At 53.4% G+C, this 16,567-nt stretch overlaps 1 protein-coding gene and 1 long non-coding RNA gene across 9 annotated transcripts; one reads left to right on the top strand and one right to left on the bottom strand.

Moving 5' to 3' along the window:
- Positions 1–587: 587 nt before the first annotated feature.
- Positions 588–16,556, bottom strand: LOC109460324 (putative RNA-binding protein EEED8.10). 5 transcript variants are annotated; one of them, XM_088800321.1, is made up of 8 exons: positions 16,115–16,452; positions 12,748–12,849; positions 4,034–5,026; positions 2,652–2,867; positions 2,398–2,538; positions 1,962–2,179; positions 1,698–1,872; positions 588–869 (listed from the first exon to the last, which is right to left on the bottom strand). In XM_088800321.1, exons 1-7 carry the CDS (start codon positions 16,310–16,312, stop codon positions 1,704–1,706), a joined length of 2,037 nt encoding a protein of 678 aa, XP_088656447.1. In that variant the 5' UTR covers positions 16,313–16,452; the 3' UTR covers positions 588–869; positions 1,698–1,703. The 5 variants fall into 5 exon arrangements, with proteins under 5 accessions (XP_088656447.1, XP_074170856.2, XP_019611135.3 ...); XM_074314755.2 differs by lacking the exon at positions 588–869 and adding an exon at positions 1,257–1,583; XM_019755576.3 differs by lacking the exons at positions 588–869; positions 16,115–16,452 and adding an exon at positions 16,459–16,556 and having other exon boundaries at positions 1,257–1,872.
- LOC141567502 (uncharacterized) lies at positions 2,861–15,354 on the top strand. 4 transcript variants are annotated; one of them, XR_016022062.1, is made up of 7 exons: positions 2,861–3,644; positions 5,733–5,797; positions 6,304–6,411; positions 9,304–9,361; positions 9,836–9,943; positions 13,006–13,057; positions 13,265–15,143. It is a non-coding gene; the product is annotated as an uncharacterized LOC141567502 (long non-coding RNA). The 4 variants fall into 4 exon arrangements; XR_016022064.1 differs by lacking the exon at positions 5,733–5,797 and adding an exon at positions 15,201–15,354 and having other exon boundaries at positions 2,863–3,644; positions 13,340–13,401; XR_016022063.1 differs by lacking the exon at positions 5,733–5,797 and having other exon boundaries at positions 2,863–3,644; positions 13,340–15,143.
- Positions 16,557–16,567: the final 11 nt, after the last annotated feature.

The raw sequence follows: 16,567 nt of genomic DNA, 5'->3' as shown, positions 1-16,567 counted from the left end.
TTTTTAAGTGTTAACCATCAACACATTACCTTGAAAAGTGATGAAATGACATCCTCTTTGGAGAATGTAATGAGCTTCCCCTCCCCCAGCTATGCTTCTGATTCAGGCATCCAGGGACCAGACTTCCTACCACACTTAGAATCGCTGGCTATTGAGTTCAAGGTGGCAATGGGGGTGGGGATCCCAGATGCAGTTAACTCTCCCAACATTCCTTCTCGATGCTCCAGTCCCTTGTGCAGGCCGCCATAATCTTGACAAAAGCCTCTTGACTTCCTGCCTCCAGTCTTCTCAGTACCAGCTACCCCAGCTGCTTTCTCAAATGCGAAGCTGATTTGATCGCACTCACACAAACACACCCCATCCTGTATGCTTCAGTGTCTCGCTATTGTCCAAGGGATAAGTCACAGTACCATGAGGAACAGAGTTGAGATGGCCTTCCGATAGAGTGCCTGTGGCTTGCAGGGTTCTGGGTACTTGGTCCATGCTGGCACCCTCCCTGTACCCTGTTGGACACCCCCCACCACCACACACACCCCAGCGCCAGAACTGGTCTGCCATGTGCATCTCCCAGTCCCTTCTGACTGCCCCCTTCTCTCCCTTCTGCTCATTGTTTTCACGGCCTTGATCTCCAGGCTAAGTTCACTGCTCCCCTGGGTTCCCAGTCCTCTGTTCGTGCACACACCCTGCACACTGTCCTTGCCTGTGGGCTAATTTGTCTCCCCTGGCCTGGGGGCTGGGAGCGCTCCCTCACCTCTGAATCCGCACAGAGAGTACAGTGCCTGCAGGCCCTCAGGCAGCTCAGCCAGCAGCTCCTTGCGCTCTGTTTGCTTGGAGGGCCACACTCTGAGCTGCTGTTGATGTCACTGGCCCTGTTGAAGAGGTTAGACTAGATGACTTCTAATGACCCTTCTTATCCAGAGATGTTAGCCTTTCTTGTCCTTTTCCCCCGAGGACAGCTTCATGGACTCAGGCACCGTTCAGCAGTGTGTCCCTGGGGTCTGGCTGGGCCAAGTGCACACAGATGTGCCTTTCTGCAAGGACCTCCGTGGGGGCTCATGCTGGGAGAGGCCTCCAGGCTTCTGGAGTCTCCCACCACATGGGGAAGAAGCTGGGACCTGCTGGGGCACCTGTAGGGATTTGGGCCAGGCCTGAGGAAGAAGTTGTCTGGTGTTTCCGCCATTGTCCCTGGGCTGGGCTGCTTCAGCTGAGGTGGAGAGGGAAGGGGCCCTTTAATCTGAGAACTTCAGATAAGGAGGTAAAATCTGGAATTTTTAATCTTTGGGTTTACAACAAAGACTGTGGCTTGGCTGCTAAAGCTCGGGGCTGGGAGAACTACTGTAGGGAAAGGTGGGGCACAGGCCTTAGGTGTGAGAAGTGGGCAGAGCAAGAGGCACAGGTCTGCTCCTGAGCACCAGACCCGGCCCCCTGTGGGCCTAGGGCCTCTGGAATCGGGCTTGGCCAAGAGAGCAGCAGCTGGTGTTTCCAGGGGCTTATGGCAGCGACATGTAGCTGGAAAGAGGTTCCTGCTGGGCTGTGAGGCAGGAAGCGCCCCAGGCTGCCCTGGATTGGTTCCTTCTTTAGTCCTAGAAAAGGGTTTCTAGCTGGGGGAAAGGGCTTGGCTATGTTGCAGAGGGAAACCCCAGGTCAAAAACCCCAGGCTGAGAAATGGAAGCTGAGTCACAGGGCTGCTTACTGACCTGGCCTCAGAGCGTTAAGGTCAGGTCAGCCCCTCCCACGAAGCGGGACTGGACGCAGGTCACCTGGGGCAGTTGGGCTTGGAATCGCCTGACGGCAGCCATGCTAATACCAGGGCACATGGCGACATCTAACATCTGGATCTGCTTGCATGCCTGCCCAATGGTATCCAGCGTTCTGCAGGGATGCCACTGGATGAGTGCCCACTTGGTGTGGGAGCCCAGCCCAGCCCAGCCCAGCCCCGCAGCATCATCGGACACACTTACTGCTCTGTGAGCTGACTGCAGCTGGACAGGTTGAGGTACTGTAGCCTCGGCCAGAAGCCGGCTGCCTGAGCCCAGCCCTCATCACTGAGGAGGCTGCAGTGACTCAGCACCAAGCGCTCCAGGCTGGGGCAGCCCCTTGCCATAGCCACTAAGCCCTTGTCTGTGAGTGCAGGCAGCAGGCTCAGTGACAGTCGCCTTAGCTGGGGCAACTGGAGCACCTGCAAGGATGTGGGTTGTGAGGATGAGGCATCGTGTGGCACTGCATGCAGGTCAGGGCCTGGGGCCCTTCCAGGTTCCCCACCCCCAGCCAGAGGAGTGGTCACAGGCAGTAGAAGCCAATGAGAAGAACTTTCCAAGCCCACAGTGGGTGGGCCCAGGCCCCTGGCTCTTGCCCCCCACCCCCGGGAGCCCCAGCCTGTCCACAGCCCAGCCCCACCTTTGCCAGACTGGCGTCACTCAGTTTGCTGCAGGCTGTGAGATCCAACTCCTGCAAGGCCTGCAGCGTGAGCAGAGAGGGGCCCCGTGGCTGGGGGGGCTCCTTGTTTCTCAAGGCCTGAAGCTCCAGCTCTCCATGTGGCTGTGGGAAGAGTTCCCTGCTTCTCATTCCTCAAATGATCCTTGAGACTCAGCGGGGCAGAAGGGCAGCTGAGCCCACGGACCCCACCCTCCATGATCTCAAGGGTCCGGTACCTGGAGCCCCTGTGCTGGCTCCTCACTTGGTTCCCCAAGCCCCAGGAGCCCCCAGTCCTGGAGCTCCTTGCACCAGGCCAGGCGCAGGACTGAGAGGTGGGTGAGACGCGTGCAGACGGCCTGCAGGGTCTGGTTGGTGAGGGCCACACAGGAGGATAAGTCCAGCACCCTGAGGCTTGGGCCCAGTGATGGAATCAGGGAGAGCACGGAGGCATCCTAGGAGGGAAGTAGGGAAGGGAGAGAACAATACAGAGGTGGCTGTGCCTGTATCACCAGGCGTGGCAGGGTTACTAGGAAGGTTCTGCCCCACAGGCAATAAGGAACTACCAGAGGGGTCCTTGGAGGGAAGCAACAATGGCCCTGTGCTGGTGAAAGGTCAGAGTGGACAGGGTGAGCCATGGGGTAGGAAACCAGGAGAAGTTCGCTGGGCTGGAACAGGAAGGATGCTGGGGGACCTTTCCAAGGTATCTGCCCTGCTCATGCTCCCAAGCCCTGCTGCAGGGGTGGGCCGAGGCGGCCCTCTGGCCACAGCATATTGGACTAGCAGTGAACATCTGACCCAACTGAGCCAATCATATAGGCTCCCTCTAGAATTTGAAGCAGAAGTGTGAGGTCACAGTGGGCATAGGGCTGCCACCTGCCAGAAGCAGTCATGGTTAGGGGAGCAGAAACTGAGGGCAGAGCAGAGGAAACTGGTTTGCAGAGAGATGCAGAGACACAAGACTGTGAAGCCCCAGAGTCCAGCTAAGCGACATGGAGTGGGGAGGGGAAGAAAGGTGTTTGTGGGGAAAGGCTGCGAGGTGGTTTTCAGGTTGTGAATACCCTGGTCACATTGATGGACTGAAAGAAGAATCCACTAAAAGGACTGACATCGCCTAGACAGGGATGCCACACAGAAAGACAGCTGAGTCCTGTGGGACTGGCTTCAGCCAAGTGACCCTGCGACTGGCACATCCAGTGTCTCCCTCAGGCCCTGCGCAAGCACCCTCTTGTGTAAGTAACCTCAGTGCCCCTTCCCTGCAGGGCGTGGTTCTGTCCCCTCCGCTCACCAGTTTTCCTGGCCTCCAAAACACCCGCCCTCAGTGCAGCAGTCAGCGAGCACTGGCATGAGATGTGTGCCCCTTCATGGGCTGGGCCATCCTGGTCTCCCTGTACCTGAACCCACAGGAGGGGCTGCCGGGAGGAGTGCTGGTGGCAGCACTGTCTGTGTAGGCTCCTTTCCCCTTCCAGACTGTGTCCCAAGTTCAGTTCTAACTACTATTTCTTGGGCACAAACACTGAGCGGTTCCTCCCTGGTGCTAACATCTGGATCTGTTTGCATGCCTGCCCAATGGTATCCAGCCCCCGGCACTGGTGAGGAAGGTGGGGGATGGTAGGCTCACCTTGAGTGAGGAGCAGTAGGCCAGGCTGAGGGAGGCCAGTGGGGGTGGAGCTCCACGCACTGAGCCCAGGGCCCGGGCCAATTCCCGGCCGCTCACCAAGCAGCACTCAGCCATGTCGAGGCTCCGCAACTCCCACAGGCCCCCCAAGCCTGTGCATCCTGCATCCGTCAGCCGCTGCAGCTTCCTTAGGCTCAGATGCTGCAGGTGCCGCAGGCTCCGGCTCACGGCCAAGAGTGCCCCGTCAGAAAGTTCTGAGCAGCCGCTGAGGTCCAGGGAGGTAAGGCCTGGTTGCTGGCAGCAGAGGGCGGCGACAGCCCCTGTGGAGAGGTCCCGGCAGCCGTGCAGGCTCAGCTCCTGCAGCTGCAGGCCGGCCACCTGGCTCAGGGCCTGCAGGGCCTCAGGGGACAAGCCAGTGCCACTCAGGTCCAGGGCGTGCAGCCTACCAGCCCGCTCCTTCACGAATCGCAGCAGGTTGCGGAAGGAGAGTTGGGAGGGGGAGGAGGCCTGGGGGCTGCTGGAGCCCTGGGCTGGGATGAGCTCAAAGGTGAGGTGACAGTAGGCCAGGGAGAGGCGCTGTAGGCTCGGGGCACAGCTGCTGAGCCGGTTGAAGCTGCAGTCAGCCAGGTCCCGCAGGCCAGCCAGGTTGAGCTCACGGAGGCCGCTCAGTGCCTGCCGGACCCGCTGTGCCGTCTCAGGCTGAGCCAGCAGCAGGCCTGACGCCAAGAGGCTATTGCAGCCACTGAGATCAAGGCTACGCAGGGCCGGGCAGCTCAGGAGCAGGGCCACGAAGGAGGCCTCTGTGGGGCTGCCCCCAGCGAGGCATAAGCTCTGCAGGTGTGGGCCCAAGTGGTAGGCGACAGACTGTAGCACCTGGTGTGAAGCTGGGGAGCCATCCAGGTGGGTCAGGCTGATGCAGGAGATGCGCCTGAGGCCCAGGCTCTTGATGGCCGGGAGGGAGGATAAGGCCACGGGGATGTTGTAGCGCACGCTCGTCTGGGGGGCAGCAGGCCTGGGTTAGTCTTCTGGCCTCAGAAGGTGGGAGGCATCGGGTCTGGTGGCAAGTCGCTGACCAGAGGCTGAGGGCAGGCCAGCAAAGGGCCCTTCTACTGGGGGACCCACTGTAGTATATAGTGTCGTGTGGTTGACGGGGTCTGGTGGGAAGTGGGAGCTGGGAGGATATGTCACACTGGGGTCCAAGGGGATGACCATGAGGGGAGGGCAGGAAGGTTAGTGATGGACAGGACTGGATGCCCATGGAGGGGTGGGGCGTTGGCATGCTGGGTACAAGAGGGCTGAGGGTGTCCTGGAAGAGATCCAGTGAAGCCTCCAGGGAGCAAGAGGACAAAGTATGCTGAACCCCAACCTTTGGGACTTTCAGAAGGTGGCCGAGACTCATGGATTCAGCTCCTACTTTAGGGACTCAGAGCCTGGCGTTAGCTAAGCAACCAGCCTCCCCTACACTCTCGAGAGCATATAAATAGCCCTCAGAGCAGCTGAAGGTGGGGAAGAAGTGAGTTGTCACTCTCTATAACCCCCTGATGCCCAAATGCCAGAGATCTGGGGCAGGCAGAGGCCGAGGTTCCCTGGTGGCATCAGTGTTGTGGCCACGTGAATGTTTGCAAAACTGGGTTTTGTGTTAAGTGAAAATACGTGCATGCATGTATGTGTGTGCATGTGCTAACATGTGTGGGCCCCGCAGGCTCCACAGCTGAAAATGTACTTGTGATCCCTGTGGCTCATCTCTGGAGGGTCCATCTTATCCAGGTGAGGAAAGAGAAGCCTCCATTTCTGGGGGAAGGAGCTAAGAGAATGAATCTTAGAAGCACCAAGGAAGTGGAGCTGGCCCTGCCGTAGAAGAACAGGGGTGCAAGGGTGGGGAGCACATGGTTGGAGTGGGGTGACTGTGGGCGGGAGGCCAGCTCTGGGCTAAATCATTGTGGGAATAATCTGGCTTATGTAGTTTGGGGAGTCCCCAGCTGAGATTTTTCACAGAACTTTCTCTGATCTTGTGCCAAAGGGAGCCAAAGGACAGCTGGTACAGGTGTTTGGGAATAGGTCTGTGGGAGGAGGGAGAAGAGGGCTTGGCTTCTATAATCAGCCACATTTCTCTATCCCTGAAGATGCCCAGGTTATACAGGCAAGTGGTACTCAAAGAAGGCTCATGTCTTAATGTACCAATATGATCCTGGTGCAGGAAAGCAAGCTCCCTGAAAAACCTGTCCGGTCAGCAATTGCAAGAATAAGCTCACGTTCCCTGCTGTACCCCACAGAGCACCATCAAAGGGAAGCAGAAAAGTAGAAATGACACATAATATGAACTCCTGCAAGACGCTTATGAACCAGATCCTCCCAGGAAGACAACCGGAATTCATCTCCAGGTATGGAGAAACCAGCCTGGCTTCTGCCAGAGAGAAATAGCTACCTATGGCCACCATGGCTGTCATCACTGCAAGGAGCATGTGTTGAGCTGGGGACCAGCTCCTGGCTGTGTCCACGGCAATCGGACAAACCAGGTTCCCTTTCCAGACCCTATTTCTGTCTGACATGTGGTCATTATGGGTGAGGAGCACTCTCCCGAAATCCCGAGGACATTGGGACAGTGTCCAGCTCCTGGGACCCCCAAGGACCTGGGTTCGTCTTTCGGATTTTAGGAGAGCTGGGAAGATCCCAGTGTGTGAGGGTGGGGAGGTGATGAAAAGATCAGGAGGAAAGGTTTTACAAAGGAAAGGAAAGGTAAAGCAGGCCTCCAGCCATTTCAAAGCCCAGCATGTCAGATGAGTCAATCTGGTGACGCAGGGAGTGAACTATGGCTGGGGGAGTGCAGCACCCGCCCCCACAGTCACATGCCACCCCCATAGGACCCAGCTCCCCGAGTCTTTAGTCTTCCTTCTTTCCCTTTCTTCCTGAACCCAGGGGGCCAGGAATGTTCTCCCCTCTGGCACTGCCTCCCTATGAACAAGGTAGGCCAAGGGAAGGCACTGGCAGTCAGCAGGGTCCAAGTCCAGGGATGGCTGGTGGCAGCAAAAGCCTCCCAATACAGGGGCAGGGCCTGGCCTAAAGGACTTCCAGCTATGGGGTGGTATGAGACTTGAGACCACCTCCCTGCTCCCCACCATTTTTCTTGGTGGGGAGCAGGCAGCCTCTAAGTCACCACCCAGGTGGTCTAGCCTGGACTCAAAGTGCAAGAGCCCAGGAGCAGCCATTTAGGGATATGGATTCCATGCGGGGGCAGAGCAGCAGGCGAAAGCAGGCTCTTGGGGCCTGTCTTTGGCACCAGTATAGGAAAGTCCCCCTTCCCGGGCCCTAGGAGGATGCTTCTAGATGCCCAAGGGAGGACTGCAAGAGTACCTACTCTAGCTTCAGCCACCCCATCCCAGAGGGGCCTACTAGCTCCTGGTCTCCTCCTTTCCAAATGCTGGCATCTTAAGAGTAAATTCAGTCATTTGGGAAATGCCCTACATCTGCTAAAAGTGACACATGCCCTTATGAGAAGCCAGGATTTCACTGTACCTACTGAAGCCCGAGCTGAGGCTGAAGGCCGGTGTGCAGACTCAGAAAGCCATCTGATAGAGAAATGTCTGCTGGTACAGGAAGCCAAAGCTAACACACCTGTTCTCTAGAAGGTCTTTGGGAAAACATATATCCTGGCACCCAGGGCCTTTGGTCTTTAGAGAGGAGTTAAACCTTCAGGTCTCTATAAACACCTCTGGCAGGAGAAAGCAAAGGAGAGCAGAAGCTGAGCCGTCTTGCGTTTTTCACAGTGACCAGCCCAGCAGCAGGCCACCAGGGCCCCCCAGGAATGGGCAGCGCCTGGGCGTTTGTGGGGGTGCTGCCTTTGTCTATCTTCTGTGAGAAAAACTGGGATTAAGTGGGGGTAGGTCAGGGAGAATAAGAAGTCACCAAGGCCAGCATTCTAGCCTGGCTTGGTGAGCCAGAGGTGCCCGCTTGGCCTTGGTAAACCAGAATCTTCCATAGCTCCTATTAGCTGGGGCACTACCTCGTTATCAGCCTGCTCACACCTGGGCCCTGGAAGATGGTTCCTGCCAGTAAGGTTCTGTGCGTTGTTCTCTGGGACCGGGTGGGGTGGGATGTCAGCAGGGCCCTCGATGCCCAGGTACCTGCAGCCTGGCCTCCCAGTGCCTCCAGCCCCGGGGGTGCTGGTGGCGGAGTTTTGCAGTGGCACCAAATGGGTCTTTGTCAACATTCTCTCTGGAGCAGCCCCAGTGCTAAAATGGTGGACTCGAAGATCCCGAAGTCTGTCGCTGCCCTCTTCTTCACCTCCCTCCCTTACTTCTATTCCAATCTCAGCTACACCCTGGGCCCAGACTGCCTACTTTGCTGCTTCTGCCCTCTCCTTCTTTGCTGGACTCCACGAGGTCTCTGCCTTGATGACACCTCCCTAGGGGCCTCATGCTGATGTGCCCATTCTCCTTGTCCCTTGCCTGGCCAGGGACGATGCGATGAAGGCCTCCTTTGGGTGTGTGCCTGGGATACAGCATTCTGTAGGAAATCCAAGGAATTTTGTGCTGAGGAACCCAGGGTCCCCCTCTTGCTCACAGTCAGCACTGGCCTCCCCCACTCCGCCTCCTGGCTCTCTTCTCATCCCCCTTGCGATTTCTCTCCAAGCCCACCACCTTCTCAGCTCCTGATGATACTACAACACCTTCCATCGCCCCAGCCTTCCCAGAGATGACCTGTTCTGTTTCCAAAAGAAACCAAAGCAATCAGGTGGGAAGGCCACCCTCTGTTCACATCCACCAGGCCACTCCTGGCAGAATCCGTTCTCATCTCCTTCCCTCTCCTGCTCTTCAGTTCAAGGCAACTCTCTCCTCCCAGGCTACTGAGCCTGTCCCCTCTCTTCTCCTTTGAGAACCCTACAGCCTCTGCCTTTGCACTGCTCCTTCCTCAGAGTCCACAAACACCCCCGAGTCTTAAACAACAAAAAGCCTCCCTAGATCCTGTACCCCCTCTTCTCACCTCTCCTATTTCTCCCCTTCTCTCCACAGTCATGCTTCTTGGAAGCACATGGGCACACCCGCACCCACTATGCTCACCTATTTACCCCTGGCTTCACGCATTTACCCATCCACCACTGCCCCCCTCATTCCTGGCAACAGCTCCTCTCCAGCAAGGTCATCAACATCTGGGGGCTCCTCTGCAGACCTCCCAGTGTCCTCTCTGCCATGCCACCTGCTATGGATGGCCAGTCTCCCCCTGATGCTGTCTCCCACTGGGGGTTCTGCAACTGACTTGGCTCTCCTATCTTCTAGCCTACTCCCCATCGGCCTCTTTGGGAGTCACCAAAGAAGAGAATGACTCAGTCCATAGGTAAGTGTGTTCCCCATGGTTGGTTCCACTCAAGGCGCACACACACACACACACACACACACACACACACACACACACACTGCTCCACATGTACCCTGTACTTCATCCCATTCTAACTACTTTATTGGTGGTCCACGTCATTTTCCAGAACAGCAGACCTTGGGAGCCAGTTACCTGATGGACCGCTCTCTAGATACAGGGATGCAACACGCCTGAATCTGAATTCACTGTTTTATCCCCCAACTCTGCCCTTCTCCTAAACCCTCAGCGCCCTCGACAAAGTTACCCAAGTCAGAAATCTGGGTGTCATCCTAGACTCCTCCCTCACATCCAATGACCAAGGTCCCTTCCATTCCATCTCCTTGATATATTGCAATATGTCCCTTAGGAAGCTCCCACCTCATTGCTTCTGCCTTAGTTCAGGTCCCCTTATTGTCTGTCAAAAATATCTTACAGCAGTTTCTTCCTTATCAGGGTCCTGGCCTCCAGTCTCTCTGGCTCCATCTATCCTTGGTATTGTCACCGGGCAAAAGGCAAATTGACCATGATCTTCAGACCCTTTGATGGTTCTCCACTTGTAGGGTAAGGCTGAGCTTCTTGGTTGGCATTTAAGCCCTTCTGTGTCAGACCCCTGCTTACTCTCCAGCTCCAGCTTTCCCACGCCTCTGCCCCCTTCCTCCCCACCCCCGGCTCTGGGGATGCCAACTTCTGACCATCGTCTCATGCTGCCATGCCTCTGCTCAGCTGCTTTTCCTGCTTGGATGTGGTGGGGTGTCCCCCCTCTCCTCCTATTTGACTATTTAGCAAATGTTTATTCTTCTCTTGAGACTTAGCCCAAGCATCCTCCTCTCCATGGAACCTTTTCTGAACCTTCTCTCTGCACCCCTGGTGTGCCTCACGAGACAAGGGCAGCACCCTGCCCTCTCCTTAGGCCTCTCACTACCAACTCCTGAGCGCCATGTCTTCCTCAGCTCTGCACCCCCCGGGCCCAGCCCAGCGCAGCGCGAGGCACAGACCGGAAGCATCAACATCTGAGTGAGGCCTCTTGTGTCTCTGGTAACTGTCCATCTTCTCTCTGTCCTGGGAATATTCCAAACCTCTCTGCTGATGCCCCAGCCTCTACCTTTCTTCTTAATCCCCTAAAACAACTTGGCCTCCAAATTCACCAAGCAAAGCGGCCACTAGCCTCTGAGGAACTTGCTCAGCAAATGGCTCCACCCTGTCACCCCCACCCGTCCACTTCCTGAGGAGAGGTGACATCGTCTTCATCCTATCAAAGACCAAGGCTTGGACACTGAAGCCTGCCTCTGCCACCACCTCAGGTGGCACCCACCATTCCTGACCTCTCCTCCCTACACCCACTCCTCCTCTCGGGACTCCATTCAGCAGATAAACATATTGGAGACGTCGCCCAATTCAACTCCTTTTGTCAGGTCAACCTCAACCTCTCACTGATTTTCTTCCTTTTGTGGGGAAATTTACTGCAAGTAAGGTCACTCTTCACACTTTTCTTCTCTCATTCACTCCTCAACCCACCTGGCTTTTCTTTCCAGACACCAAATGCTGCTGAAGCCATTGGTGACCTTCCTGTAGCTCAAACATCATGGACACTATTTGTTCTTTATTTTCTAGGCTCTTTGTGGAATTTGACACTGTTAGCATCCACTCCATACTTTAAACGCTCTCTGCCTTTGACTTCTGTGCCCTCCTCGCTGGTCTCCTCAGCCCCCTCTGTAGGCTCTTTCGTTCCATGCCCTAGAACTGGTGTCGTCCCCTAGGCCATTCATTCTCTGTGGCCTGCTGCTCCTATGGCTGGCGCTTCATGCTCTCCCTGCGGGAATTTTCCATGATTTCAACTTCCACCCATTCTTTAATAACACCCAAGGTATATTTATTATCCAGACCCTTTTCTTGGATTCCTCACTCAGAAAGCCAACTACCAACTAGATCTCACCATCCAGAGTCTCACACTTCAAATTTTTAACAACTGCAAATCAAATTCCTTTAAACAGTAAGCTCAATGACAATGGATAGATAACTTGACAACAAGTCCTACACATTTAATATGTGAGAGAGGAGGGTTCCAACCCAGCAGGGAAGGGGAAGAGGAAGATTATACATAAATGGTATGGTATTTGGGCTATTTGAAAACTAATTAATTTAGTTTTTTACTACAGAGCATAAACCAAAATAAATTTCACCAGTAAAAAATATAAAAATTAAAACCACAAAACAGAAGAAACAATTTTGCTGTGAACCTAAAACTGCTCTAAAAAATAAAGTCTAATAAAAAAACAGAAGAAAAATATGAGTGTATATCAAGTCTCTGGAGAGGAAAGGGATCTCTAAAATTAAAAAGCAATGGAAGAAATAAGAAAGAAAAAGATGTTCAAAATCAACAACATAGAAATTTAACCTCTGTGTCTCATAAATAAACACATATATACAAATCAAATTAAAAGGCAAACATACTAGGAATATATTTCAATAAATATGTAAACGATTAATTTCTTTAATGTATAAAAAGTTCATACAAATAGATAAGAAAATACTAAAACCCCAATAGTTAAATGGATAAAGGACATGAATAAACAAAAAAGGGAAATATAAATGGTCAACTAATGGGAAAACTGTTCAAAGAAGTCAAAATCAAAACAAAGAGTTATCATTGCCTGCCTTTCAAACGAGCACAGATGTCTGCATTCACCTCCTCACTGGGCTGTCTCCCTAATACTCCAACTCGCCCTCTTCGGGCCACTCTGCACTGCAGACTTCTAAGACACAATCACCTGTGTCACTCTCCTGCCTTGACATCCCTTTCTTAAAAGACTCTCTGAGTAACCAGGAGAAAGCCCCAGCAATGCCTCCTAGCACATCTGCCATCTTGCAGTTTGACTCCTTTCCAGCCTTATCCCCACCACTTTTCCCACGCAGATCTAAGTTCCAGTCACATGGAACTCGTGTGGGCGTTCCCAGAACTATTTCCCACCTTGGTGCCTTCACTTGTGTTGTTACCAGTCCTGGAAGACCAACCTTCATCCTCATCCTACTCCTTCAGGAAGCCCTCCCTGATGTTGCCAGTCTCCTTTGGATGTCCTTTCTCATGTTCCCACTGCACCCTTCATTCCGGTGTCACAGCACCGAGCATACAATATTACAATCACTTATCTTTCTCCTTCACTAGACTATGGGCCCCTTGGGGGAGGGGCTATGCCTTATTCATCTGTATAGGCCCAGCCTTGTACCCAGAGCCAAGTATGTATGAATGTAATGTATGTATGAATATGTATGCATAAATGAATGGATGGACGACATATAAGCAGGGCCATGAGCAAGCTGAAGTGAGAGACAACTGAGAATGGGCCAGGTGAATGTGGGCACCTTACCTCCCGAAGGGCATTCTGGACTGCACAGTACCAAGCCCGACTCACGAGGGAGGCCTCTTTCTGATCTGACAGAGGCAGGAAGCTCAGAATATACGTGAGCATCTGAGGGAAAAAGACAGGGCATTGGGGGTTGTTAGAGCTGGGGGTCTTTGGAACCTTCTCCAGCTCATAGCACAGTAGGTCTGAGGGGACTAGACCATTGTCTTCTAGTTCATCTTGGATCCTAAGCTTCACAGAGTCTTTACTTCCCCTTTCTAGCCTCCACGTATCTACAGCGAGCAAACCTTTCCTGAGCACCGCCTGGCTGCAGGTTTGTACTGACTGATAAAAATCAAATTTCTTGCTCAGTTTGGTAAAAAGAGCCTGGGCACTGGGACCAGATAAACCTAATTCAAATCCTTACTCTATCAGCTGAACTCTCTAAGCCTTGTTTTCCTTATCTGTAAAATGGCAATTGTAGTGAGATTTAAATGTGTTATTGAGAGAATTAAATAACATAGTAACATGTTTTGCATAGGATCTAGAACACAGCAAGTCAGGCACTCCTCCTCTGATCTTCAGGAAGCTATACCTCTCCCTCCTGCTCTCACAGGTCAGCCTCCAGGAATCCACTCTTTTCCTGTCTTCTCCACTGCCAACTTGCCTTCTCAGCTGGTAAGATACAATCCCAGCAAAACTTGGGAGGCGCAGGCCCTCACTCCACCTATGCTCTATGAGGCTGGGGTGGGGTAGGGGTTGAGGCTGGAGGCCCCATAGGATCCTGGGAGGGGGTCGCCTGTGAGCCAGGAATGATCTGATATTCACTTTCTTTTCTTTGGAATCTTCCCTCCTTGACTCCTGTGACACTGGTTTTCTAGGGCTCCACTCTCCACTCCAATTGCCCTGTTTCTGGATTCTTCTGTGGCTCCCAGGGCTCAGACCTGTGTCTTTCAATTTGTTTACTTCCTAGGATAATACATTCATTTGCATGGCTTCAACAGTTATCTTTATAGAAAAACCCGACAACTAAATATCTCCTCATTGTCTTATTCATGTGCTAGTGCAGTGTTGCCAACTGTTCACAGGAGCCTTCATCCAAATATTTTATGATCACCTTGATCTTAACCAAAATTCATATTCTGCCCTCCGTCCAAAGCAGCTCCTCCTCCCAACTTTCCAGTGCCTGAGCGTCAATGCCAACAGTGTATCTTGCCTGAAGATCCTGATAATACTTTGTACTCTTGACGCTTTTCTGTCCCTTGCTCTCAGATATAGGTGTAAAGCACAGGCTTTAAGCCAGGCTAACTCAGACTCATTCAAATTGCAGCTCCACTACTTCCTAGCTGTGTAACCTGTGTGACCTCAGGCAAGGTACTTTACCTCTCTGAGCCTCAGTTTCCATACCTATAAAATGGGAATATTAGAAAATCTAGATCACAGTCTTACGGGGATTAAACTGTATATAGAATTTTATGTACATATATACATTTGATATGTGCTTGACACCTAGTAAGTGTTCCATAAATGGCTGCTAGATTGCTGTTACTAATATTTCTACCTTTGAAATTTTACTATCTTAGTAGTTCAGATTTTCGTCATTTTAGACCTGGATTCCTTCCACAATCTCCCACCTGACCTCTCTTCCTCCAGGCTCATCCTTGCTAATCATTCTGCACACTGCAGCAAGGTTAATTTTCCTACAAAACAGCTTTCAGTCGCAGCACACCCCTGATGAAAACCTTCAGGGTATCCCAGTACCTTCAGGACAAAGTCTCCACTTCTGAGTCAGCAGAGCTTCCCCAATCCAGTCTCTCCACTCTCCTACAAACATAGCATGTCTATTTCCTTTTGCCTATGTGGGTCTCTTTCATGAAATGCCCTTCCTTAAGCTTGCCCATTCTGATCTCTTTTCTCATTCGTAACACACAGAAGGTGCTCAGCCAATACTTACTGGATTGAATTAAGGATGGACAGTTCTCTACCTCTATTTTTACCAAAGGTTTGCTCAGGGAAGAGGTGGGGAGATAAAGCAGATCAATTACTGAGAGGGGAGAAAAGCCTTCTGGGCCAGGGAGGCTGGACATAGGGAAGAGATAACTGATGGGGACTGACCAAGACCCCAATCTGAGGGGGAGGCAGGGAAGTCTGTCTGAGCCAAGATAAGATAGTGGCCATCCTGTCTTCTGGGGCTCAGCAGCCAACCCAAGGAGCAAAGGGAGAGGGTAAAAAAGCCTGTCCTGGGGCCAGCCCGGTGGCTCAGGCGGTTAGAGCTCCATGCTCCTAACTCCGAAGGCTGCCGGTTCGATTCCCATGTGGGCCAGTGGGCTCTCAATACAAGGTTGCCAGTTCAACTCCTAGATGGTGGGCTCCGCCCCCTGCAACTAAGATTGAACATGGCACCTTGAGCTGAGCTGCCTCCCTGAGCTGCCTCCCGGATGGCTCAGTTGGTTGGAGCGCATCCTCTCAACCACCAGGTTGCCAGTTCAATTCCTGGAGTCCGGCAAGGGATGGTGGGCAGCGGCCCCTGCAACTAGCAACGGCAACTGGACCTGGAGTTGAGCTGTGCCCTCCACAACTAAGACTGAAAGGACAACAACTTGAAGCTGAACGGCACCCTCCATAACTAAGACTGAAAGGACAACAAATTGACTTGGAAAAAAAGGCCTGGAAGTACACACTGTTCCCCAATAAAGTCTTGCTCCCCTTCCCCAATAAAATCTTTAAAAAAAATGCTTGTCCTCACGGAGGGAAGGGAACACCATTCTTTAGGCTGAGGAGGGTGGTGACCTTTTCTAGAGAGACTGGCGGAGGCAGTGATAAGGATGGAATGGCCATCCCATAAACCTCATCACAAGGCGCTACTAGAGATATGATTGGTCATTTCTGGGATCTATGGGGATGGAGTAGAAATCCCCTGGGGCCAAGGGGAAAAAGAATGGCATCATAGGGGACTCAACGGGGTAAGAGCAGCCCTACTTTTGCCAAGGGGAAGAAGTGCCCTTCCAGGGTGCACGGGGAAAGGGTGCCCTGTCTCCTATTGGGAGTAGAAAGGGGCGGCCAATTCTCAGGGCAAAAAGGATGGAGAGGCCATCCTAAGAGGCCAATGGGGACAAAAGCTGTTCTCCATGTCTGAACATGGGCAGCAAAGTGATCTTGCTCCAGGCTAAGGAGAAGGGGCAAACATCCCATGGGGCAACGGAGGTAGGGGCGGCCATTACTAGGGGCTGAAGGAGTGGGGAGCAGGCCTGTCTTTGGTGAAAGAACTCAGCCACCGTAAGTTGCTGGGAGGAGGCAGTCTGTCTCCCACCGCGAGGGAGGGGACAGCCGTCTCTCAAGGGAGGGAATGGAACGATCATCCTAAGGGGCGAATGGGGATAAGATCGGTTACCCTTGGGGATGATGGGATGGAGCAGACATCTTCCAGACCTGAGGGGGAGGGATGGCCATTTCGAGAGAAGGGGAGTAAGCAGAGGTCCTGTCCTCGCTGAGGTGACAGCGCAGCCATCTCCAGGGGCCGATGGAGAAGAAGAGGATGGTCCCCCAAGCTAAGGGCATGGAGTGGCCCAAAGGCAGGGCCGTTACCCATAGCTTTCAGGTCCTGGGATCCCTCCTGCAGGTTGTTTTCGCCTGACAGACGGGACCCGGCGAACTGTCTGACAGCCCCTCCCCACAGCCCAGGACCCTTAGGGCGGGGCCTGTCGCGAGCTAGGCCTGAGGGCGGCCCCCTCTCACCTCCAGCGGGAGCGACTCCGCCATCGTAGCCCCACCGCCTCCGCCCCCGCGCAAGTCTTACTGGGAAGTATAGTCCCACTGACTCTGGGGGCGGGTCTAGGGCAGGAAG

Source organism: Rhinolophus sinicus, chromosome 8 (assembly GCF_057876585.1).
Source record: "Rhinolophus sinicus isolate RSI-liver-muscle chromosome 8, RSI-T2T, whole genome shotgun sequence".
Classification (NCBI taxonomy): domain Eukaryota; kingdom Metazoa; phylum Chordata; class Mammalia; order Chiroptera; family Rhinolophidae; genus Rhinolophus; species Rhinolophus sinicus.
This window is presented reverse-complemented; position numbering and strand designations above follow the sequence as displayed.

Coding starts and splice junctions, on each gene's coding strand:
- LOC109460324 (XM_088800321.1), bottom strand. CDS start 16,312: ATGGGTAACGGCCCTGCCTTTGGGCCACTCCATGCCCTTAGCTTGGGG. Junction 2,539..2,651: donor AGCCAGCACAGGGGCTCCAG/GTACCGGACCCT, acceptor CTCTTCCCACAG/CCACATGGAGAGCTGGAGCT. Junction 1,873..1,961: donor TGCAGTCAGCTCACAGAGCA/GTAAGTGTGTCC, acceptor GCATCCCTGCAG/AACGCTGGATACCATTGGGC.